The following is a 24,648-nucleotide window of genomic DNA, read 5'->3' as shown; positions in this document are numbered from 1 at the left end:
TGCTGTGTGTCTTTTCGTTACTCTATCTTCAGATCCTGGCATGGAACCCAGAAATTATGAGCTTAAAAAAAAACTTGCTGCAGAAGTCAATGCATGAGGCTATGCACCTGTTGCAACTGTGGGCCTGCCTTCCTGGCATGGAAGGGAAGGCAGGCCCAGCTCCCTAACCTCAAAGCTTTCCAGTGCTACCTGGAAGCCACCCAATCCACATGCATAGGCCAACCCTGCTCCACACAGGAGAACAATGCTACTTCTGTGGGGAGGAGTTTGAAGAATCCTAGTTAGTGGCATGCATGACTTGGCACCAACTGATTTCTGCTACCAGGGCTCTTCTGACCTTGTGCTCACAGTACAGAAACTGACCTTAGAGAACCCAGCCTCCCGCTGGACGTCCAGTTCCCTCACCTGGGTCTCTGCCAGTCCTCCCAAGGATTTGAATTGGGCACCCACAGAGACCCACACTGAAAGTCCTGTGTACCCTGTGCAAGGGGCCCTCCTGTTCACACCACCCCTGCCACCCACTTTAGCCACAATGCCCACCAGGTCCCAGGCTCTGCCTGCCTTAAGACCTTCCTGAACCCTGCACCAATGTGAGGCCTCACCCAGTGCTCAAGGTTAGGTTCCAGGTCACTGGAACACTGTGTTCTTCAAAAGAATAACAGCTCTTCTTCAGGGAGAACACCACAAAACTGGCATATAACTAGCAAATAAATACCATTTTACTGAGAATACAAGAAAACATCCAGTGACTTAAAGTTAATACATGCAGGATAAAATATGGGGTGCTTCAGATGTAAAGTTACAGTTTCTGATGCCATCTACCCTAGTACACAATTAAAAATGTATCAATCTATTCCTGCGCATGGCAATGGTAGTCTCCTGGTAATGGTGTGTTCACCATAATCTGATTTTAGCAGATGGTGGAGAAAGACTCTTACTCTGTGACACGCCCCAATCTAAAACCTACGAGGGCGGGGGAAAGCTGTGCCTACTCCCAAGACAGAACATACACCTGTCCCAGCTGAGCAAAGAATAACAAACAGGTGAATTTTCAATATATTTTTCTTCCCTTATACCAAATTATGGAATAAAAAATATCTGCTCACACTTTGGGAGGCCGAGGCGGGCAGATCACAAGGTCAGGAGATCGAGACCACGGTGAAACCCCGTCTCTACTAAAAATACAAAAAATTAGCCGGCACAGTGGCAGGTGCCTGTAATCCCAGCTACTCAGGAGGCTGAGGCAGGAGAATGGCCTGAACCCAGGAGACGGAGCTTGCAGTGAGCCGAGATCATGCCACTGCACTCCAGCCTGGGGGACAGAGCGAGACTCTGTCTCAAAAAAAAAGAAAAAAAAAAATCTGCTCAAAGGAATTTCGGCAAAATGCTTTGCCTTTCTATATCTAGAGGCCTTCTCTCTCTTATCTTTTTTTCTGATTATATACTTATTACAGAATGTTGGGGAAAGAACAAAAATAACAAAGAATATTTTTTGAGAATATATTTTTAATCACTCAAAGTGCCAAAAAAATATTAAATTTGATCCACTGCTTCCAGTCTTTATTTACACATCTTAAAATACTTTTGAGATCATACTATAAATGCAACTTGGCTTTTAAAAATTAAAATAATAGCATAGACATTTCTCCATGTTATTTCAAATTCCTCATGACCATCATTTCCATGCAAAGGAGATTTATTAAGTGATTTCTCTCATGATAGAACACTTAGATTTTCATTATTGGAATGCTCTTTATTTTATGTGTCTGCAGGCATGTTTACATATTTTTTGTGATGATCAGTAAGAGTTTGGAAGATATCCCAAAAGTACTGAGTGCCACGGCCCAGGAAAGGTGCAGCTGGGTATACTTCAGCGAAGGGGCAACCCTTACACTTACCCTGTATGTCTGCTTCCAGTCTTGCCCTTACCTGCCACAGTGAACGACCACAGCAACCAGGTCATACATGCGGTCCAAGTTCACCGCATCACTAGAGGTGTTGAAGAGCCGGAGTTCCAGAGGGAAGACCACACGGTAAGACAGCTTGGTGTATCTGTGCAGCTGCTCCATGTACTTGAACCGCTTTAGGTGCAGGGCCAAGATCATGGGCAGCTTTTTTACCCTCATCCTAAGAAACCATGAAATAGAAAATCAGTTGTACCCAACACCTGTTAGGGGAAGAGAATACACTGTCACCTGCACAAACAGAATAAGAGGAAGTTCTATCCAACTTCAAACCAGCAAACAACCAAACAGTTTGCAAGGATAAAAGTATGTTGGCTTATATAGAGCTGACTTAACCTACATCCCTGGCTCCCAGAAGCATCCCAGCAGGAGAAATGTACAACGGTGTGAGTCTATTTGTTGAAAGGAGATGTTTCAGAATTTTTGTACAAATAAAAATAGGTTGTGCAATTGTTCTCCACCACTGCCCTGTGCCTTCCAGAGAGAAATGATACTTGGACAGTCTACCCCCTCAGATGATGGAGAGGAGGGTTGAGAGCTTTTGAGAACAGGAAGATGGGAGGAAGACAAGGTAGACGGTGCCGACTGCTGGACTTACAGGTTCCGAGGACTGGCAGGAGATGGATGCTTCTGACACACACTCTTGGGCACTGGGACACCAAGCATGCCAGGCTCACTCTCATTCCGACCCTTGTGATCTTGGGCAAGTCACTTCCCTTCTCTAGCTCTCAGTTTCCTCATTTATAAAATGCAGGGGTTGGTTTAGGGCTACATTTTGCAAACTGGGTGCATGAGAGCACTGGAGATGTTAACAGATGTGATGTTTCTGTGGCTAAGTAAGTTTGGACGATGCTACTTTCTGCTTTGAAGATCCTAAGTGTACATTACCACACTGAAGATTTTGAGAAATCCTGCAGTAAAGGAATTGTTCTGTTGTTTGATGTTGGACTTCCCAAACTTATACAAACATAGAAAGGTTTTTTACTAGGTGATCGTTCACCTAGTAACTGATCATTCCTCAGTAAAAAGTCACAAAAAAAAGTAAAAAGTCACCTAGTAACTGATCATTCCTCAGTAAGAAGTCACAAAGATAACACTTTATGCAGAGTATACTGCTAGAATAACGGGTCTTCCAGTTATCTTCCAGGCCCCCATTCCATGAATGTACTGAATTAAGTGTAAATGCCATTTAGTTTGCATACATTTTTAATGCATAGTATGTGAAAAGGACAAATTTTAAAAGAATAGTTTTAAGGAATCTATTAAGGAAAAGCCCTGTTCATACAAATAAGCAAGTAAAACAACACTAGAGAAATAAGAATTATGGGGAACCCCATATTTTACAGGAACACATGACATTGTAATGTATAAACTCCCCAGGGCTGAACGAAAAACATCTTAATGCCACAAAGGAAGACCCAAGGCCAGTCTTAGGCAGACTGAGGTTATAAGGATGGGGGGCAGACGTGAGTGACCTTCTTTACTAACAAAAGATATCTACCTACCTCCTTGAGGCCTGCTTGCTACAGTGACTAACCATCTGTAAGTTTTGCAGCAAAGAAAAGTGTACATGTTTGGAGTGAACGCCTGGGAAGGCTGGGCAGAGAAATGATCTCAACCTCAGGTCTAAACCCCTGAGGGTTTTAGACAGCAGTACTGAGCATCTGCCAGCTGCCTTGAATACTCCAGACCACTGACAAGATAGATTTAACTCACGGAAGCCTTTGCAGGATGACTGAAATGGCAACTTTCCTGGCTTGTAGGAGCAGATTAATGGGGAACAACTGGTTATTCCAGATTTTCCAAGAGCTGTAACTGTCTGGTGTGCAGAAAAGATGGTGCAATAACTTACTTTCTTATCACCTGTTCTTTTTCTTTTTTTTTTTTGATACGGAGTCTCACTCTGTCACTCAGGCTGCAGTGCAGTGGTGCGATCTCAGCTCACTGCAACCTCTGCTTCCTGGGTTCAAGTGATTCTCCTGCCTCAGCCTCCCGAGTAGCTAGACGATAGGCGCCCACCACCACACCCACCTAATTTTTGTATTTTTAGTAGAGACGGGGTTTCGCCATGTTGACCAGGCTGGTCTCAAACTCCTGACCTCAAATGATTGGCCTTCCTCGGCCTCCCAAAATGCTGGGATTATAGGTGTGAGCCACTGCGCCCAGCCTCTAATCACCTATGCTTATAACTGATGTGTTAATAATTTCCTCATGAGTCCTTATGAAATGATATATATTTTTTAAACTTCTGTCTCTAAATAAGAGGTCCCAATGTTTAAGCAATACAAACAAAAATAATATTGGGTGTCTACTATGTGTTATATACTCTGCTAAGTATTTATATAATTTACCTTTAATCTCAAGAGAATAGTGATTACATTTAATCATTACTTGTTTATCTAGCATAGTATCTGGCACACGGCAGGGCTCAACAAATATTTGCTGAATGACTGAATGAATAAACAAATAAGTAAACAATCGGACAGACAACTCTCCAAGTTGTCCTCTCCAAGGTCAGCGTTCTCATCCCAGTTTCACTGGTGAGGAGGGTAATTGACTTCCCCAAGGTTCCACGGCTACAAGCCCAGGAAGCTGAGATTGATTCAAAGCCAACCCTGCTGGGCCCCACAGTCTGGATCCTTCTCACCACACAAAGATAACCCTGAGCTAAATCTTTACCTACCTTTTCTGGGCTTCTTGTTTGCTGCAGCATGTTTCACAATAATATTTTTGTTCACTACACAGTGTTTCTGTGTTGCTGAAGTCTCTGTAGAGGAAATTATTTTCATCTTTAAAAAATGTCCAAATCTACTTGGTATACCATGTTTTAAATCCCTCAACTAACCTGTAGGGTAATTTTTAAATAAAAATGGGAGAAGTAATAAAAAAAAACCCTACTTAAAACTAGGATGGAAGAGAAACTACAGGATAAATAAAAAGAAGACTGGGTGCCATTATGATGGTAGACATGTTCTTTACATCAAATCATGAATTTACCATGAGAGATTCAAATATAGTTTTATTTATGGGATATATAAAGGCAGATACAAATTAGGGTTTCCAACTGGATTCAGAAAAAAACCTCATGATTTAATGGTGAATACCTATAAGCTAGAAACTGAAATCATAATAGAAAAATGCTATTGAGTAAAAGCTCACCATAAACACTAAAACTTAGGTCGAAAAAGGAAATCAGATAATACGCAAGGTGACATTATTGTGTAGTTAATGAAAAACAGTATTTCTCTGGTAGTCCATATTTTCAAAGAGCACGAAAGTAAAGATAATGAAATTTAAACCATATACAAAACTGCCCTCTTACTGAACTAAAGAAATCCTGAATTAATCAGATGACCACCTCCTACCAACCATTGCTCCCCACTGCTCCCCCGCCAGAGGAGATGAACTTTTGCCTGCCCCCTTTGGAGAACAAAAGCCACTGTGTTTGTCAAATGTGTATCTGCCTTATCTTGAGGTTCTACTCTGCTACTTATGGTTTTTATTTTTTAAATGTCGTGGTTTTTCATTCTCTTCCAGCCATCGAGATTCTACTTAACATTTCTGTGGTACTGCTTCAAGGGCTGAAAAGAACATCTGGACTAACACCCTACAGTTTTGAAAAATTCTGGGACATTTCCTTGTTCACAGAGTGTCCTAGCACCACAATGACCAGATTTTATTAAACATAAAATGTTATTTAAAATGTGTTAGGTGATTCTACCACTTACACAGAACACATCAAAAGAAAACACGGATTCTTTCATTCATTAAGTCCCCAGATGTTTCCTGCCAGTCCTCTGGGCTAGATTCTGGGGATCCAGAGAGAATAACTGCCCTCATACGGTTCACACTTCAACAGAGATGCGTGCAAATGAACCACTGACAACATGAAACGATCAGTGCAGCTTCAATAAAAAGTATTACATGATTCCCCTGCTGAAACCCTCCAGCAGTTCCCACTGCACTTATCCACCCTGCCTCCTCTCTGCTTCAGTCACACTGGCCCTGGGATATCCTCTTCTTACCTTAGGGTGTTTGCAGGTGCTATTTTCTCAGCACTGAGCGCTTCCTTCCAGAAGCTTCCATGGCTGGCTAACATGGTTGTTCAGCACTCAGCCTAAACATTCCCTCTTTGGAGAAAACTTCTCTGGCCACTTTGTCCAAGCCTATCCAGCCCCTATCACATTGCCGTCTTATTTCTTCCCAGCATCTGAAACCAATCTTCTGTTCATTTGATTACTTGCTTCCCCTCTATGTGGGCAGTGCGCTTGTCGTTCCTATATCCCCAGCACGACACACAATGGAACGCATTAATATTTGTTGGTTGAATGAATGAACCAACAAAGACAGAAGCAGGTGTAAAGTCCAGGAGAAAGCACAGAGAAAGAGGGAAAGTGTGCCAGGTGAACAAGCAAATAAGAGTCAATGACTCCAGAGAGAGAACACTGCAGTGCAGAGGCCTGGAGGTAGGGAATAGCAGCAGCGGTGTATTAGTCTGTTCTCATGCTGCTAATAAAGACACATCTGGGACTGGGTAATTTATAAAGAAAAAGAGGTTTAACGAACTCACAGTTTCACATAGCTGGGGAGGCCTCACAATCATGGCAGAAGGCAAAGGAGGAGCACACTCATGTCTTACCTAGCAGCAGGCAAGAGAGAGCATGTGCAGGGGAACTCCCATTTATAAAACCATCAGATCTTGTGAGACTCATTCACTACCACGAGAACAGTATGGGAAAAACTGCTCCCATGATTCAATTATCTCTGCCTGGCCCCTCCTTTAACATGTGGGAATTATTACAATTCAATGAGATTTGGGTGCAGACACAGCCAAATCATATCAGGCAGCAAGTCACACAGCCTGGAATACGCTACCAAGACACCAGCATGAACACTAACCAACAGTCTCAACAAAGAAAAGACATAATCAGGTAGTGCTTTTTGGAAATTCCACTTTTGACAGCATGGTAGAGGGGGGATTGGAGAGGGCTAAAAGGCAAGAAAGCCATTAGAGTGCAAATGTACTAAACTTTCAGATTTCAAGTATGTGGTATATAAAACAAACTCATACTTAGCTGATTGAATACTTCAATTGAGTAAGTGCTGTGGAATCTTGTTTTGGCTGCATGGGATTGACTGGAGTGGAACCAGGGAGCCAGAGGCAGGGAGGTGAGTATGGGCATTATGGAGCTTCATATCCTCCCAATGTCTACTGTGGACAAGCTGTACTACCAAGCTAAAGGGTCACAATAGCCAAAGAAAGGCCAGCAACAAACAGGGAATCATTCATTCCTACTCATTCTTATTTTTTCCAAAAAGTTATTTGATTTGTACACCCAGACAGGTGGAAATATAGCAGAAGTTAATACCTAAAGTAAAGACCCATTTTACAAAGAAGGTCGCTGACAGAGTAATGCTCTTAGGGCATCCATGAGTTGAGAATTAGAAAATGAAGGTAAATTAGAAGAAGGGAAGGACCCCAGCAGTAAATGCTGAGGCAGAGCAGCTGTCAGTTAATGCGCTATACCTGTTAGAACAAAAATGGGCAACAGTGGTGTAGGAAACTCTTCAATGAGAAAGACAGAGGGGCACTTGCTCTCTCCCACACTTGGGATAAATTATCAAAGCATAGAGCAGAGGTTGGGAGAAAAACACAAAATTCTTTGTATTGCTTTAAAAAGAGGCAGAGCAGCAATAAAATATTACTTAAAAATACACTTTGGGGCTTGATATAGTTTGGATCTGTGTCCCCACCCAAATCTCATATTCAACTGTAGTCCCCGATGTTGGAGGTAGGACCTGGTAGAAGGTAACTGGATCATGGGGGCAGAATTCTCATGAACGGTTTAGCACCATCCTCCCAGTGATGTCCTCGCCATACATCGTGGTTGAGTTCTTGCGAGATCTGGCCATTTAAAAGTGTTTAGCCCCTCCTCCAACCCCTGGCTTCTGTTCCAGTTGTGTGATGTGTCTGTTCCCCCTTCACCTTCTGCCATAATTGTAAATTTCCTGAGGCTTCCCCAGAAGCCAAGCAGATGCCAACACCATGCAGAACGATGAGCCAATTAAACCTCTTTTCTTTATAAATTACCCAGTCTCAGGTATTTATTTATAGCAACGTGGGAATGGACTAATATAGGGCTGCTCCAAAAGTAGTGAGTTATCTCAACTGATGGTTCACAGTCAGTTATAGATCAAACTCCTTGTTCTACTTTTTCCTCCATTCTCAGGAAGGAAGGAAGGAGGGAAGGAGAGAAAGAGAAGAAAGAAAATACACTTTGGGAACAAATCTAATAAGAAATGCATGCTTTCACAAAAAAGGCACTAAAGCCTTATGCAAGTATTTTAGAACTTAAAAAATGGAGAAAGACTCTTTTTGGGGAAGGCTATCATTTATTGTAAACACAGCTATCGTGTCCAAGTTAATGTCTATCTTTGATATATTTTCAATTAAAATCTTCTTTTTCACTCATCACAATAATTTAAAATCGATATTAAAAATCCTCAAGTAACACTTCCCGATAATTTCCATGTCATGATCCACACAGAAATACTACCATGAGAAACACAGTAGGATATACTGACAAGGCTGCTCCTATGGCTGGCCATGGGGCTCTGGCACTGCCAGGCCCTCCTAGCCTCCCAGGAACCAAGGAGATGAATACATCTAACCCATTTTCCCTGGCTCACCAGTTGGGAAGTTTTATTCTAGAATCTAGTGCAGTGGTTCTCCTCCTGCTCGCCTGGCTGCTCATTAGAATCATCTGGGGAGCTTTAAACACAATCCCAATGCCCAATCCCACACCCCTCCACCCCCGACTCTCCCTCTATTCAATTACATCAGAATCTCTCCAGGTGGAACCCAGGCATTATTGTTCTTAAATCTTCCAATGTGCTGCCAAAATGCCAATGTAAAGGCAGAGAGTCATTACTCCAATGCTTCCCAATAACCTGGGGATATTGTCGGCACTGGGAGAATGGGAATTTAAAATGAGAGGAAGATAGAGGAAAGGGAAGGTGGTTTTAGAGCACTGAGCATTTGGAGGAGAAAGAGGAGATTCTGGGAAGGAGTCATGAGGAGGGTCTAAGGCACTCAAGTGGTAGACAAAAATAACCAAAAAGGCCATGCAAGGATAATTAAGATAAACTTCACATAGTTTAAGTTTTTGCCTGAGGTCAGCCCTGAACTTTTCACAAGGAAAAAACATCTTTCTTTCTCAGTATTCTCCTATGACACAAATGGCTTACTCTGCCTAAGAGACAGTACTGAGGTTTGAAGTATTAGAATTATAGCTCAGCTACCACACAAACTTAATGGTTTCTCCAGATCTATATCCTGAATTTAAACACTATTTATATCATTTCTCTGGAACAAAAGTTCAGTGAAAATACGTTATAATTCACCACCTAAAAACTTTCTGGAAGAAGGTGCCAGAAATCTTACATTCAAACCCCACCATTTTAGCTTAATTTTTTATTTTTTAAAGTTATCGAAATGAAAGAAACATATCAGAAGAGAAATGCAGACATAACATTAGAGAAGAAAATTCATAATTCTAGTTTAAAAAACAAATCCTCAAAAATGCAATCCAAATTAAACCATGAAAGGGGCCAAGCAAGAGCCCACCCTTCCTTCTCTTTTATCTCAGAGACAGAGAAAGCTAACGACTCCACTGGCATCATTTGCTCCCTGCATCTTTCTCCCGCAGGTCCTTCTCCCATCACGGAACTCTGAGTGGTGAGTGGCAACACCTGGCAGGCTTCTCTTTCTGCTGTAGAGGTGACATCTCACACGCATGTTAGGGCAGGTATAGCCGAGTTGGTCAAGGTCTAGTTTAGGTGTGATGTAAAACAAGGGAGTGGGAGGCACTTCAGAGATATCAGCCTGCACAGTGCAATAAGACAGAGTCGAATGTTTAAAAGGCATTCAGAGTCTATTTTATACTCACCCACCCTAGCCTGAACACTTCCAAGTGCCTCTAGCCTGACTTCACCAGGTATGGATAACCAATATACACATTTCTCCAGGAAAAAAAATTATGGAAACCTAAACTTCAGTTCTATTTCTTATAACAAGGTTTCCCAAAGGTTGAAATTATCACCAGTCACTTAACACTTCACCTGGCTGATCTCAAATCTACAGCCACTGCCACCTGCCCTTTTGAACAGTTCAAGTAATTCCTGGAAAAGAGGGAATGTAGCCAACCTCCCTAACTCCAAATTCTCACCAAGGAGGAGAATGGGCATATAATGGCCTTCTCCCATTCCCTCATCAAAAACTGATGGTGGTACACCCTTAACGTTTTCCACGACCTGTGATCAAACCTTAGGAAATAAAAAATGGCTTCTTTTCACTGGAACATTAGGAACTGATAATTGTTTGGCTCTGTGTCCCCACCCAAATCCTATGTTGAATTATAATTCCCAATGTTGGGGGAGGGACCTGGTGGGAGGTGATTTGATCACGGGGGTGGATTTCCCCTTACTGTTCTTGTGATAGTAAGTTCGCACAAAATCTGGCTGTTTAAAACTATGTAGCACTTCTCCCTTCACTCTCTCTATCCTGCCACCATATGAAGATTATGCATTTCCTCTTCACCTTCTGCCACAATTATAAGTTTCCTCCTGTATAGCCTGTGTAATTGTGAGCCAATTAAACCTTTATTCTCCATAAATTGCCCAGTCTCCAGTATGTCTTTACTGCAGTGTGAGAACAGACTAATATAGAAAATTGGTACCAAGAGTGGAACATTGCTATAAAGATACCTGAAAATGTAGAAGCAACTTTGGTACTGGGTAATGGGGCAGAGGTTGGAACAGTTTGGAGGGCTCAGAAGAAGACAGGAAGATGTGGGAAAGTTTGGAACTTCCGAGAGACTTGAATAGTTGTGACCAAAATGCTGATAGTGACATGGACAGTGAATTCCAGGCTGAGGAAGTAACAGATGGAAATAAGGAAGTTATTGGGAATTGAAGTAAAGTTCACTCTTGCTATGCTTTAGCAAAGAGATTTGTAGCATTGTGCCCCTGCTCAAGAGATCTCTGGGACTTTGAATTTGAAAGACATGATTTAGGGTATCTGGTGGAAGAAATTTCTAAGTAGCAGAGTGTTCAAGATGTGTTCTCGCTGCTTCTAAGTCTATGCTCGTTTGCATAAACAAAGATATGATCTGAAACTAGAACTTATATTTAAAAGGGAAGCAGAGTATAAAAGTTTGGAAAATTTGCAGCCCAATCATGTGGTAGAAAAGAACAATCCATTTTTAGGGAGGAATTCAAGGCTGCAGAAATTTGCATAAGTAAAGAAGAGCCAAATGTTAAAAGCCAAGACAATGGGAAAATGCCTCCAGGAAATTTCAGAGACCTTTACAGTAGCCCCTCTCATCACAGGCTTGGAGGCCTAAGAGGTGTGAGAAACACACTCACCCATCCAAACCCAAAGAATGGACTTAGAGTCACAAAGAACAGTGGAAACAAGACTTTTAACGGTGGTCTTGCAAGATCGGATGTCTGGTAGGCAGGCACACCAGGGGCAAGTACAGCAGCTAATTTCAGTAGCTAATTTATCTCCTAGCACACAAGTCCCTCCCCCAGTTCCTCAATGGTTGAGTACTATGGGGTTACAATCTTCCCGGACATTGCCTAAGTTTCATTATTCCCTCATAAGGTCATACCCCAGTCCCCTTCCCTGCTTAAGTTTCAATTTCCCAATAACAAAACTTTCTTCCCTTTTATGTGCTGACCCCTCCTCTATATCCTGTTCACTTACAGTGACTTTCTAGGTGCCATGAGCTGTGCAGTTTGTCACAACCGCAGGCTGGCTGACAGTACTTAGATTTATTATGCCTTGAAAACAAAACATTTAAAATGTTTTCTCACAGAGGGAAAAATGGTTTCATGGGTCAGGCCTAGGGCCTCCACTGCACCATGCAGCCTTAGGACATGGCAGCCTACATCCCAGCCACTCCAGCTCCAGCTATGGCTAAAAGGCACCAAGGTACAGTTCGGGTTGTTGCTTCAGAGCACGCAAGCCCTAAGTCTTGGCAGCTTCCATGCGGTGTTGGGCCTGTGGGTGTGCAGAAAGCAAAAGCTAAAGTTTGGAAGCCTCCACCTAGATTTCAGAGAATGTATGGAAATGTCTGGCTGTCTAGACAGAAGTCTGCTGCAGGGGCGGAGCCCTCATGGAGAACCTCTACTAGGGCAGTGCAGAGGGGAAATATGGGGTTGAAGCCCCCACACAGAGTCCCCACTGGGGCACTGCCTAGTGGAGCTGTGAGAAAAGGGCCACTGCCCTTCAGACCCCAGAATGGTAGATCCACCAACAGCCCACCCTGTGCACCTGGAAAAGCTACAGGCACTCAATCCCCGCCTGTGAAAGCACCTGCAATGGCTCCTCCAAAGCCACAGGGGTGAAGCTGCTTGAGGCCTTGGGAGCCCACCCCTTGTGTCAGTGTGCCCCGGTGTGAGACATGGAGTCAAAGGAGATTATTCTGGCGCTTTAAGATTTAATGACTGCCCTGCTGGGTCTCAGACCTGCATGGGGCCTGTAGCCCCTTTGTTTAGGTCAATTTCTCCCTTTTGGAATGGGAGCACTTACTCGATGCCTGTACCTCCCATTGTATCTTGGAAGTAGCTAGCTTGTTTTTTATTTTACAGGCTCATAGGTAGAAGGAACTTGCTTTGTCTCTGATGAGACTTTGGCCTTAGACTTTTGAGTTAATGCTGGAATGAGTTAAGACTTTGGGGGACTGCTGGGAAGACATGATTGGTTTTGAAATGTGAAAAGGACATGAGATTTGGGAGGGAACAGGGGCGGAATAATATGGTTTGGCTCTGTGTCCCCACCCAAATTTCATATTGAATTGTAATCTCCAATGTTGGGGGAGGTATCTGGTAGGAAGTGACTGGATCATGAGGGCAGATTTCCCCCTTGCTGTTCTCAAGATAGTCAGTGAGTTCTCATGAGATCTGGGGGTTTAAAAGTGTGTAGCACTTCCCCCTTTGCTCTCTCTCTGTCCTGTGGCTGCTTCCCCTTCACTTCCACCATGATTGTAAGTTTCCTGAGACCTCCCTAGCCAGGCCTCCTATACAGCCTGCAGAACTGTGAGTCAATCAAACCTCTTTTCTTCATAAATTACCCAGTCTCAGGTATGTCTTTATAGCAGTCTGAGAATTGACTAATACAGAAACTCATGCTGTAAACAGAAACATTCAGAAGAAAAAAGAGGCCATCATGGCCTACAAAACTCTTTGCAAACAAAGAAATTACAAACTTGTCCTAGACACCTGGACACAAGCAGAAAAGCCAAACCGATAAGAAGCACTCAGGTAACTATCAGTGCCAGGGTGGGGAACTCTCAGAGCCCTGGGAAATGGGAACACAATCAGCCCCCAGCTCACACAATACATTACACCCAGATGAACCAAGAAGCTCTTCCAAGCTGTTGTTGGTGCCTTTTCCCTGAAAGATGGCTTTCTAACTGCAACCACCACAGCCAAATCCCTTTAATCTATTCTTCTAAAAGGTTCCAAGTAACCTGAGCTCCTGAAATAAAGGTTCTGTCATCTGGCCCTTACTCATAAAAATTATGATACTATAACAATGTCTCTGACACCCTGCTGGAACACCCCAAGCCTTGGGGAGGCCCATGCTGACCACCTGGTCTACACAGGAACCTCCACTACCAGCCACTCTTCAGACTTGTTTTATTTCCTTCAAAGCAATGATCACTGTCTGTGCATTCCCACTAGAATGTAAGTGCTGTGAAAGCACAGGCCTTGTCAGGTTCACTCCTCTATCCCCAATGTCTACAACACAACCAGGCAAATTATAAGCACTCATGGCCTCCTGTTGAAAGGAAGAAAGGCAGAAGGGAGTGAGGGGCTCAAAGGGAATTACGTCTTTACAACAACTCTGAGCACATTTTCAATGCACAAGTCAATAAAAATGTCTACAGTAAACCTGGGCAAACATTACTGTTACACTCAGGGCTCCTTATCTTCTCTTCACCCTCATGAGAAAGAATTTCTTTCCATGGATGATCTCCATAGAATGCTTAAAAGATGGAGGAACAGGCAACTCCCTCATTAGTTCTCAGCCCAAAGTGCATAATATTTAAAATAATAAAATAGATTATCTTACAAAAAGAGTAATCGTAGGCATCTATAGCCTTTATTAACTTAATTGTATGAGAGAGAGAGAGACTGTGTATGTGTGTGTGTGTGTATGTGTGTGTGTGTGTAAGAAAGAGCAACACTGATTGATGAAGGCCAAAGCCTACATCTGCATTAAAGAGTAACATTTTATTTTTAAATTTAACAACCAATTACTTCTATTTTATGCTCTTTTTTCTCAGTGGGACTCTTCTCCAGACCACATAATCTCTCTTGGGAAAGGAGAGATAGAAAATAATACAATCATATTGGTTTAAGAGGAGGGAAGATTATGTCCTGAAGAAATACAGGATTTTCTCTCCCACTTAGCTACAAGCCTGATCAAAAGCTCACACTGCCTCAGAGTTCATAAGGTTACCTTAGACAGTGGGTAATGGATGTATTCTGCTCCACATCAACAGAAAGGTCAAGAAAATCTTCATCTTTGCTACTAACCTGAAACAAAAACAGGAAAAAATACATTAGGCATGAAATATGTAGTAGATAACACTTTGAATATGTATAGGTAATCATTGACTGCAATAAAAACCATAACTGCAGTTAAAGTCCTGCATGGACATGTATACTCATTGGCACCCAATTACCACAAAAGCAACCCAATCTAGAGAAAATCCCAAATTCTCAATTTAACCTCATCCCTACCCCAGTTTTGACTCACAGCTTTTAATAGTTAAAACTCAACCAGATTTCTCTTCCTCTCCATTCATTTCTCCCATTGTTTCAAAGTAGGGAGTATTAAATATCCATATAGCCCAGATTGCAGAGTGATAAAAAATGGAAGTGGAAAAAGGACAAGAGACTTACAAAATCTATCACCCAGATGACCATCCCTTGTTGAGCTGTTTCCACTTTTTGCCAGTCCCTTGAAATCACTCCCTTTCTCCCTTGCCCCATCACTCAAACCATGTAGTGGGCCAGGGAGCCTGACAGGCAATGGGCTGCAGAATCACACTGACCACACATAAAGCTGTTCTTTGGCCAGGAAGTGGTGATCACATGCAGAGCCCTGTGCTGTCCATGACAATGACCAGACCTGGGGCTGGCCTGGAGCCTGGGCTCACACAGGCCCGCCATACTGTGGGCAGTTCTCAGCGGAGCTGGTTCAGTGGCCCCAGCTGTCTCTCAGCCTTCAACAGCTCACCCCACACTAATTCTGGATCTCATATATCTCAAAGCTCACTGAGTAAGTGCTTACTGTCCACTAATTCACTGACAACGCTGGGGTTTTACTGCCTTGTTCCCGGAGTAGCAGGAACAGTTGGCAACAACCTTCAGGTGCTCAGTCAATTAGCAGCAAAATGAAAACAACATTCCTTTTAAAGTGTGACAACTACCCTATGACCCAAAATTCCAGAAGTTATCTGAAGAAATATTCAGAGATGTGGATGCTCTCTTTTATACTTTCAGAGGCACACACGGGAGCCAGGCATGGTGGCTCATGCCTGCAATCACGGCACTTTGGGAGGCTGAGGCAGGTGGATCACTTGAGGTCAGGAGTTCAAGACCATCCTGGCCAACATGGTGAAACCCCGTCTCTACTAAAAATACAAAAAATTAGCCAGGCATGGTAGCACGTGCCTGTAATCCTAGCTATTTGGGAGGATGAGGCAGGAGAATTGCTTGAACCTGTGAGGCAGAGGTTGCAGTGAGCTGAAATTGCGCCACTGACTCCAGCTTGGGAGACAGAGTGAGACCCTGTCTCAAAAAAAAAAAAAAAAAAAAGTACACACGGGAATGGATACTGAGACACAAGAATGGGTATCGCCCAGATCTGTATCCTGTCTCTGCCACTTATAAAGTCGATAGCTTCAGGCTAGTTACTCAGCCTCTGTTTCCTCATCTGTAAAGTGGGGACAGCAAGAGTGTCTATCTCATAAAACTGTTGTAAGGAGGAAATAAGATAGTACATGTGAAGTGCTTTAAAAAGTAAGGACTCAATAAATTAGGAAGCAGTAAAAAATTTTAAGTGGCCTAAAATGGTCAAAAAGTTGGGAATGGCTTTCTACATTGTGGTTATCATACGAAATGAAAAAGTAGGTTATACAACTATATATAATTTAATCCCAATTTTGTATTTAAAAAAAAAAAGGCATCTTTATACTTACACACACGCATCCCCTCCCTTGGCATTCTCTACCATCCTGTTTTAATTTTTTAATGCCATTTATTTCTGCCATGGTAGAACGCATTAGTAGCCCCAAATCCTCACCATTGCCTCTATTGGCTTCTTTGTCATATGGCTTCACAGATACTCTCATCAAGAGGTGATTATGTTTTGCCACCCTTGAGTCTGAGTGCGACCATGTGACTTGCCTTGGCCAGTGGGATGCTAGAAGGCAAGTTACCAGCAGAAGCCAGAACAAGCATTTGTGAAACTGCTCTCTTGCATCACCATAAGAAGGATAATCCCAGGCTAGCCTGCTGCTCCCAGAAAGAGGAGAGATCCATGGAGGAAAGCTGTCCTAACTAAGGCAATCCAGCCAAGCCCAATCTAGAGTAAAACCCCTAATGATCTTGCAGACATGTGAGTGGGCTAGCTGAACTACAAATACACAAGTTCAGCCGAGTCCAGCCTAGACCAGTCGACCACAAGCCAACCCACCATTGCATGAGTTATAATAATAAATGATAGTTTAAGGCTCAGAGTTTTGGGGTGGTTTGTGACAAAGCAATAGATTACTGATACAACTACTTATCCTTTTATATGTTTTACTTTTATATGTTTACTGTCCATCTCCCCCTCACTAAAATGAAAGTTCAAAAGACTGGCTTCCATAGTAACTAAGATCGTAGCACACCAATACTCTCCAGAAAACTAGAAACTATAAACTCACATAACCAAAAACTAAAAGCAGCTACCTGAAGGCACTGGAGAGTGAACACAAGCAAGCACATGAGGAGTCCACACTTGGAGAAGGATAGCCGTACACAACAAGTTCATGGTTTCATGGCCTTTAGCTGGGGGTGCTGAGGGGGAAACGCAGTCTTCCCGGTCTGCAAGCCGGAAGACTAAATCTGGGAAACCATGCCCACTGGAAAAAAAGGAAAGAGGGTATCTCCAACCCTGCCCACATGTGGCTGGCCCCTGATCCACCCATGCATGGAATACACACAAAGCAACTTGGCTATTAACAAAATGGCTGCCACCCAAAATTCAAGCTGTCACCCAAGAAACATAGTGAATAGTTTGGATCCAACCAAGATAAGTGTCTGTTAAACCTAAAGAAACTCAATATGCATTAAAGAAAACTAACAGAATCTGGCTGGGCGTAGTGACTCACACCTGTAATCCCAGCACTTTGGGAGGTGGAGGCAGGTGGATCACTAGGTCAGGAGTTCGAGGCCAGCCTGGCCAAGACAGTGAAACCCCGTCTCTACTAAAAATACAAAAATTAGCTGGGCATGGTGACAGGCACCTGTAATCCTAGCTACTTGCGAGGCTGAGGCAAGGGAATCGCCTGAACCCGGGAGGTGGAGGTTGCAGTGAGCTGAGATCTTACCACTGCACTCTAGCCTGGGTGACAGAGCAAGACTCCATCTCAAAAAAAAAAAAAAAAGAAATCTAACAGATCCAGTGTCTCTGCCATTTAACATTCTCAATGTTCTGAATAAGATCCAAAGTTACAATATGTGACAAATGACTTACCTAAGACATTCTTAAAAGAAAAAAAACTGAGACCAATCCTGGGATGACCCAGATGTTGGAATTAGCAGATAAGGATTTTAAAGAGGCCATTATAACTATCATCAATAAAATAAAATATACTCGCAATGGATCAAAAAACGTGAAACTCCAGTAGAGAAATAGAAACAATAAAAAAGAATCAAATAGAAATTCCGGAACTGAAAAACGCAATACATTGAATGAATTTAACAGCAAAGTGGAGGTGACAGAGGAAAAAACAAGTGAATATGAAGACAGATCAATGGAAATCACCCAATGAGGACTAAAGAAAAAAGACTGAAGTAAAAATTAACAGATACTTAGGAATCTTTTAGCCAATACTGTACATATAATCAGAGTCCTAAAAGGGGAGAAAAGGGAGAACAGGGCAGCAGAACTGAGAAAATAAAGGCTGAATATTTCCCAAATTTGGTGAAAGACATCCATTAATAGACTCAAGACATTCAACCAACACCAAGCAGGATAAATACAAAGAAGGTCAGCCAAGGTGCCTCACAGGCAAACTGTTGAAAACCAGAAATAAAAGCCAAATCTGAAACATCTAGACCAAAAAAAAAAAAAAAGATAAGAGGATGGTTCAATTGGCAGCTAACCTCTCATCAGAAACTATGGAGGCCAGAAGACAGTGAAACATCTTTCATGTGCTGAAAGAAAAAAGTGATCAGCCTGGATTTCTTATGTGCCATAAACAGATCATTCAAGAATGAAGGCAAAATGAAGAGAATTCATTGATATAACAGACCTGCATCACAAGGAAGGTGAAAGGAAATTCTTTAAGCCAAAGAGAAATGACACCAGTTTGAAATCCAGATCCTTGAGTATAAAATGCATCAATAATGATAAATATTTGTGCAAATAAAAAAGACTTTTTCTCGTTTAATTTTTGTGTAATATTCACACCTCTTTAAAGGAAAACGCATAACACTGTCCTGTGGGATTTATATTCTACATAAATGTAATACATATAACAACTACAGCATAAAGAACAAGGTAGAGTGGGAGCAGAGGGAATATACACCTATATATTTATATGCTTTCTAGATTTCAGGTGAAATAGTATCATTATCTGTAAGGATACTGTGAAAAGTGAAGAATGTCTATTGTAATCTCTAGCAAAATCACTAAAAATACACACAGGCATGCGAAAATATACTCAGAAAAGATCAAGAGGAAAATTAAAAGAAAATACAGAAGAGGAACAGAAGAACAGAAAATAGAGGAAATAATAGAAAACAAAATCCAACTATACCAGTAATTACCATAAACATTAATGGACTAATAATTACAAATAAGAGACAAATATTGAATGAAGGATTTTTTTTAAGACAATACCAATTTGTATGCCATCCACAAGAGCTAAACTTTATATATAAAGACACAGATTGAAAGTAAATGGTTGGAAAATGACATACTATGCAAAGAGTTAGCATAAGTTTGTAGAGGGTTAATATCAAATAAAATAGATTTTAAGATAAAGTTATTAAAAGAAATAAGAGAGGACATTTCCTAATGATAAGAATATCAACTTATCAGAAAAACACAACAATCGAATATGGAGAGTCCCCACCACAGAGTCTCAAAAACACGTGAAGCTGGAACACTGTTTCACCAGTAAAAGGGAATAAACTCCTGATACATGCCACAACACCACTGAATCTCAAAAATGTTATGTAAGTGAAGGAAGTCATACATAAAAGACCACATATTGTATGATTCCATTTACATGAAACATCCAGAAAAGGCACAACTCTAAAGACAAAAAGTAGACTAGTAGTGACCTCAAACGGAACAGGAATTAACTGCCAGATATGAGGGATCTTACTGGTGTGATGAAAATTTTCTAAAACTAGGTTATAGTACTGGTTATACAACTCAGCAAATTACTTAAAGAAAAAAAAAATCACTAACTAGATAGGTTTTATGGCATGTAAATTATACCTCACCAAAGTTGTTTTTAAAAAGTCAAAAAATTCATAAAACAAAAATTGACAGAATTAAAAGGAGAAATAGGACAATCCCACAAAAATATTTTAATGCTCCTTTCTCAGCAACTGACAGAAAAGCTAGCAGGAAAGTCAACAAAGACATAAAGGATCTGAATAACTTTATCAACCAACATATCTAACGATTATAGAATGCTACACCCAACAACTGCCAAATATTCTTTTCAACTCAGTAGTTCTCAACAGGGGAAATTTGGCTTCCAGGAGACATCTGACAATGTCCGGAAACATTTTTCAATGTTGTATCTTGGGAGATGCTACTGACATTTAGCAGGTAGAAGCCAGAGATGCTGCTTAATATCCTATAATGCACAGGGCTATCCCCAACAACAAAGAATTATCTGATCCAAAAATGTCAATAGTTCTAACACTAAGAGATCCTGTTTTCTTTTTCTTTCTTTTTGTTTTTTTTTTTTTTTTTTGAGACAGAGTCTCACTTTGTCACCCAGGCTGGAGTGCAGTGGCGTAATCTTGGCTCACTGCAACCTCCGCCTCCCGAGTTCAAGTGATTTTTGTGCCTCAGCCTCCCAAGTAGCTGGAATTACAGGCGTGCGCCATGCACCCGTCTAATTTTTGTATTTTTAGTAGAGACAGGTTTCACCACGTTGGCTAGGCTGGTCTCAAACTCCCAACCTCAGGTGTTCCGCCCACCTCAGCTTCCCAAAGTGCTGGGATTATAGGCGTGAGCCACCACGCCTGGCTGAGAGATCCTGTTTTCAAGGGCAGATGGTACATTTACCAGGACAGACCATGTGGAAGGACACAAGACATATCTCAATAAATTTAAAACTGAAATCATACAGAATACATTCCCTAACCACAACAAAATTGGAAATAAATACCGTTAGGATATATAAGAAAATCCCAAATATTTGGAAATTAAACAGCGTACTTCTAATTAGTGTACGGATCAAATAAAAAAGACCACAGGAGAAATTAGAAAATATTTTCAACTAATGCCAAAGAAAACATACCATCAAAATTTGTAGCATGCAGCTAAACCAGTGCTTACAGGGAAATTTATAGCTTTATATTTGTATGTTAGTAAACAAAAGAAAAGGGACCATTTTTCTACTTTAACTGCTATATCCTTAGTACCTAAAATAATTCCCAGCATTTAACAGGAAATAAATATTTACTAAATAAATAATAACTGAACAGAAGACTGAACAAATGGAAAGATATCTAAATGACAACAGTGGCATCTGAGTGGCAGAATTATGAGTTTTTATTAATTTCTGTTTCTAATTTTTAAAAATAATCCACAGTATTTTCCTTAATTGGCAGAACATTTTTCTTAACCTAAATGGCCCTTCTCTGAAATAAGAAGATTATAGCCAACTGAAACCATAAATAAATTAGATAGCTAGGATCTCATTCTACTTAAGCTCTTAAACGAAGAAGGGAATAAAAACAAAAACATTTTGTCCTGTTGGATGCAAATCTTTTTCTGAACTTAATGGTTTTGGAGAGAGGGAGAAATGGAACAAATGTAATTCATTAACTGAAAAAAGTTTCTCTCAATTCCAAATGCAAACTGCTACTGGAATGAGAGTGTGTGAAAGTGCTGCGCAGAGGAATCACCCCTGCGGGGCCATCAAAACATGGCGCTAAACCTTTCCGTTTGGATTTTTCTCTCTCCTTGCCCTAGATTGACACAGTCAAAAGCAATTAATGATCAAATAATGTGGGTTTTTTCTGGGGGGGCAGGGGGGGGCGGAGGAAGGGTGTTGGTTTGGGGGTTCTGTGGGTTTTTTGTTGTTGTTGTTGGGTTTTTTTGCTTCTCTCTCTTCCAAGAAAGCTGCCAGAAAAGAAAACCATTTTCTTCCCACACACAAGGATCTCATTCTGGTCTAACTGAAAATACAGCTTGTCTCCAAGGAAACATCTATCACTAAGAGACTCCAATACTCTTAGCAAGTGCAAGCTATATCTTATTCTCCTTTCTTCTCTCTCAATTTTGAGCATGGCAGTCTCTCAAAAACTCTTAGTTTAAAAGCATATAAGAGACCTCTCACTTAATATTCTTTTTAAAGTAATTAACTGCAAATCAATTAATAAAATTGATTACATATAGGGTATACATATAAATCACGAGCTTTGCTAAGTTCTTAAGAAATTAAAATCATATTCAGGCCAGGCGCAGAAGTAGCTCATGCCTATAATCCCAGTGCTTTGGAGGGCTACAGTGGGAGAATCACTTAAGGCCAGGAGTTCAAGACCAGCCTGGGCAACACAGTGAGGCCCAGACTATAAAAACGCCTGTAATCCCAGCACTTTGGGAGGCCACGGCGGGCAGATCACCTGAGGTCGGGAGTTTAAGACCAGTCTGGCCAACATGGTGAAACCCCGTCTCTACTAAAAAATACAAAAATTAACCAGGCGTGGTGGCAGGCACCTATAATTCCAGCTATTCGGGAGGCTGACGCAGCAGAAGTGCTTGAACCCGGGAAGGGGAGGTTGCAGTGAGCCAAGATCACGTCACTACACTCCAGCCTGGGTGACAGAGTGAGACTCCATCTCAAAAAAAAATCTTATTGATCACCACCACTGTATTCCAGCCTGGGCAACAGAGGGAGACCCTAACTCTAAATAAATAAATAAAGTCAGCTTCTAAATCCCCATATTCTTTCCTTGGGCTTAGTAGAAAAGGTGATGAGGTGGCAGTTCTGCGCTGTTCAATCATGAGCCGAAACTGTGCTGGCTTTAAAAGGTACCCAGTGGTGGGCTTGAGAAAAGTGCAACTACAGCCAATTTGAATGAATCTCTGGGACTCAGAATCTCCACTGACTATCACACCTCCCTCCATTACCCAGCCCTACTCCTATCTGCAAAAGCCTCAGAAGCTCTACTAATCAATTTGAACCTCTGCAAACAAAGCAATGAGGAGCTGTAAAATTGGTACTTAATAAAGCAGTTCTTAAAACAACCTTTTGGCTCCAGTAGCAGATACAAATGTGTTAAAGCCACTGAGAAGCATGGGAAAACCAGAGATTTGTAGAGCAAAAGCTCAGCTTAAATGGAAAGAGGGAAAATCAAAATAAACAGTGGCAAAATTAAGCTCCAACTGGGCTAACAAATCTTATGAACCAAACAAAAGAATAACCAAGGGAACATGCAAGGCTACAGTGGAATATCCCCAAGCCCCAATTCTGAAGTGCCTTTATCAAGGTTATCCAGAAAAGTCAGCAATGAATTACCCCTTAAAATAGTCTCTCCAAGTCTATTGCAGAATGAAACTGTGTCTCCACAAATCCCTCAGTTGACATTTGCACTGCAAGCATAAGCAACATTTACAAAGGGTGAGACCCAGGAAAAAAAAAGAAAAAGAAAATCATTGTTTTCTGAAAGCACGAAGGCTGGCAAAAAGGTTTTCCACAATTGAAGGAACTAGCAGCTGAGGCAGCGACAATGGCAAGGTACCCCCAGGGGCTAATTTGCTGCTCAGGATCTAGTGCCATTTAATCCCACAGTTAGACTTCACAAACATGGGTCTTGGCAATTCTGACTGAAGCACCATCTAAAGGCTGTCTGCCCTAGGCAAAGGATGTTACTCAAAAGAGGCACCCTGTTTCTCATCCAGGTAAAGGAAATCTTTCCCATTGGGTCTTCTTGCACACCAAGTACTCAACATTTTATAGTAACAGAAAAAGCCTGCAGGCTATGTGTTTTCTTAGAAAGTACAGGGCTTTCTAACAATTAGAGCTTTCTAAAAATGGAATGCAACGCCTTGGGAGATTGATTCCCTGCCTCTGGACTGGGTCCATCAGATGCTGTTGACCAACTGGCTAGGATATCATAGAAGGGACTCAGCACTGGCAGAAAAAAAAAAGATTAAATGACTGCTAGGATCCCATCCAGTTGAAGGAGCTAAGAAAATGGAGGTGATAATCCAAGTAACTCCAGAGAAAAAACACTCTTGCCTGAAATCATCTTATCATTTCAGGAGAAAGAAAAGTAGGTTTTACAGATTGCCCCATTTTCCAGAAAGACATACCGGCACACTCGCATCTACTTCTACAAAACAAGTATAAACCGTTGGAATCCATTATAACAAATACTACAGTATCATCCAAAAATTTCGAAGGCATTTTTGGGCACAGGTTTCCCACTCGTGATAACCCTCCAGGAGATAACAAGCTAGGTAAAAGCTTTTGCAATATAAATACTTGACAATGCAATATTTGCATTTATTGGGATCAGCTGACCTTTTCATAAGGGGAAAAAAAAAAAAACTACACATGTGTCTGAGTCCATCTTCTGAGTCTTCCTGAAAATCCACACTGAGTAAAGATGGATTTAGCAACAGTGTTACTGTAGAGTCTGGTACAGGTTCTCTGGCTACAAATGTAGGAACTGAAGCCCCCTTGTTCTGGTTCCCATATCATAAACTCATGCAGTACTCTGTTCTTCTTCACGGCATCTTGCAATTATAATTACTTAACTAATTACTCATTTTGTCATTAAAGACTGTGTCCATGCTGGAAGTTCCAGAAAGGCAGGGCTCTCACTGTACCCTCAAGTGCCTCAGGCTTTTACATAGCAAATGTGGAAAAAAAGAAAAAAAAAAACCCACATATTTACTGAATAAAAGAATACTGTACAAAGCCACTAGATTAGCAAAAGTGAAGATATCTGAGAAGAGCAGGGATAGATGATGTAGAGAAATGAAAGCACTCACTCATATACTGAGTGTGTAAAGTGGTATAACCATTTTGGGAATTTGACACTTTCTAATGATGTTAATGAAAAGCATACAATATGACCTAACACATTTACTTGATGTGCATATCCTAAAGAAACTGGGTTCATGTGCACTACA

General features: G+C 41.4%; 1 protein-coding gene across 3 annotated transcripts in view; it reads right to left on the bottom strand.

The window, feature by feature from the left end:
• Nucleotides 1-24,648, bottom strand: part of USP46 (ubiquitin specific peptidase 46) — a 72,762-nt gene that overhangs the window by 9,220 nt on the left and 38,894 nt on the right. For all 3 annotated transcript variants that reach the window (XM_025385974.1, XM_025385976.1, XM_025385975.1), the window contains exons 5-7: nt 14,497-14,573; nt 4,648-4,731; nt 1,930-2,127 (exon numbers count right to left, since the gene is read on the bottom strand). In XM_025385974.1, coding sequence (XP_025241759.1) covers nt 1,930-2,127; nt 4,648-4,731; nt 14,497-14,573 — 359 coding nt within the window. The remainder of the gene's footprint in view (nt 1-1,929; nt 2,128-4,647; nt 4,732-14,496; nt 14,574-24,648) is intronic.

The sequence above is a fragment of the Theropithecus gelada genome, chromosome 5, assembly GCF_003255815.1.
Source record: "Theropithecus gelada isolate Dixy chromosome 5, Tgel_1.0, whole genome shotgun sequence".
Lineage (NCBI taxonomy): Eukaryota > Metazoa > Chordata > Mammalia > Primates > Cercopithecidae > Theropithecus > Theropithecus gelada.
Note: the sequence above shows the minus strand (reverse complement) of the source record. Positions and strands in the feature narration are given on the sequence as shown.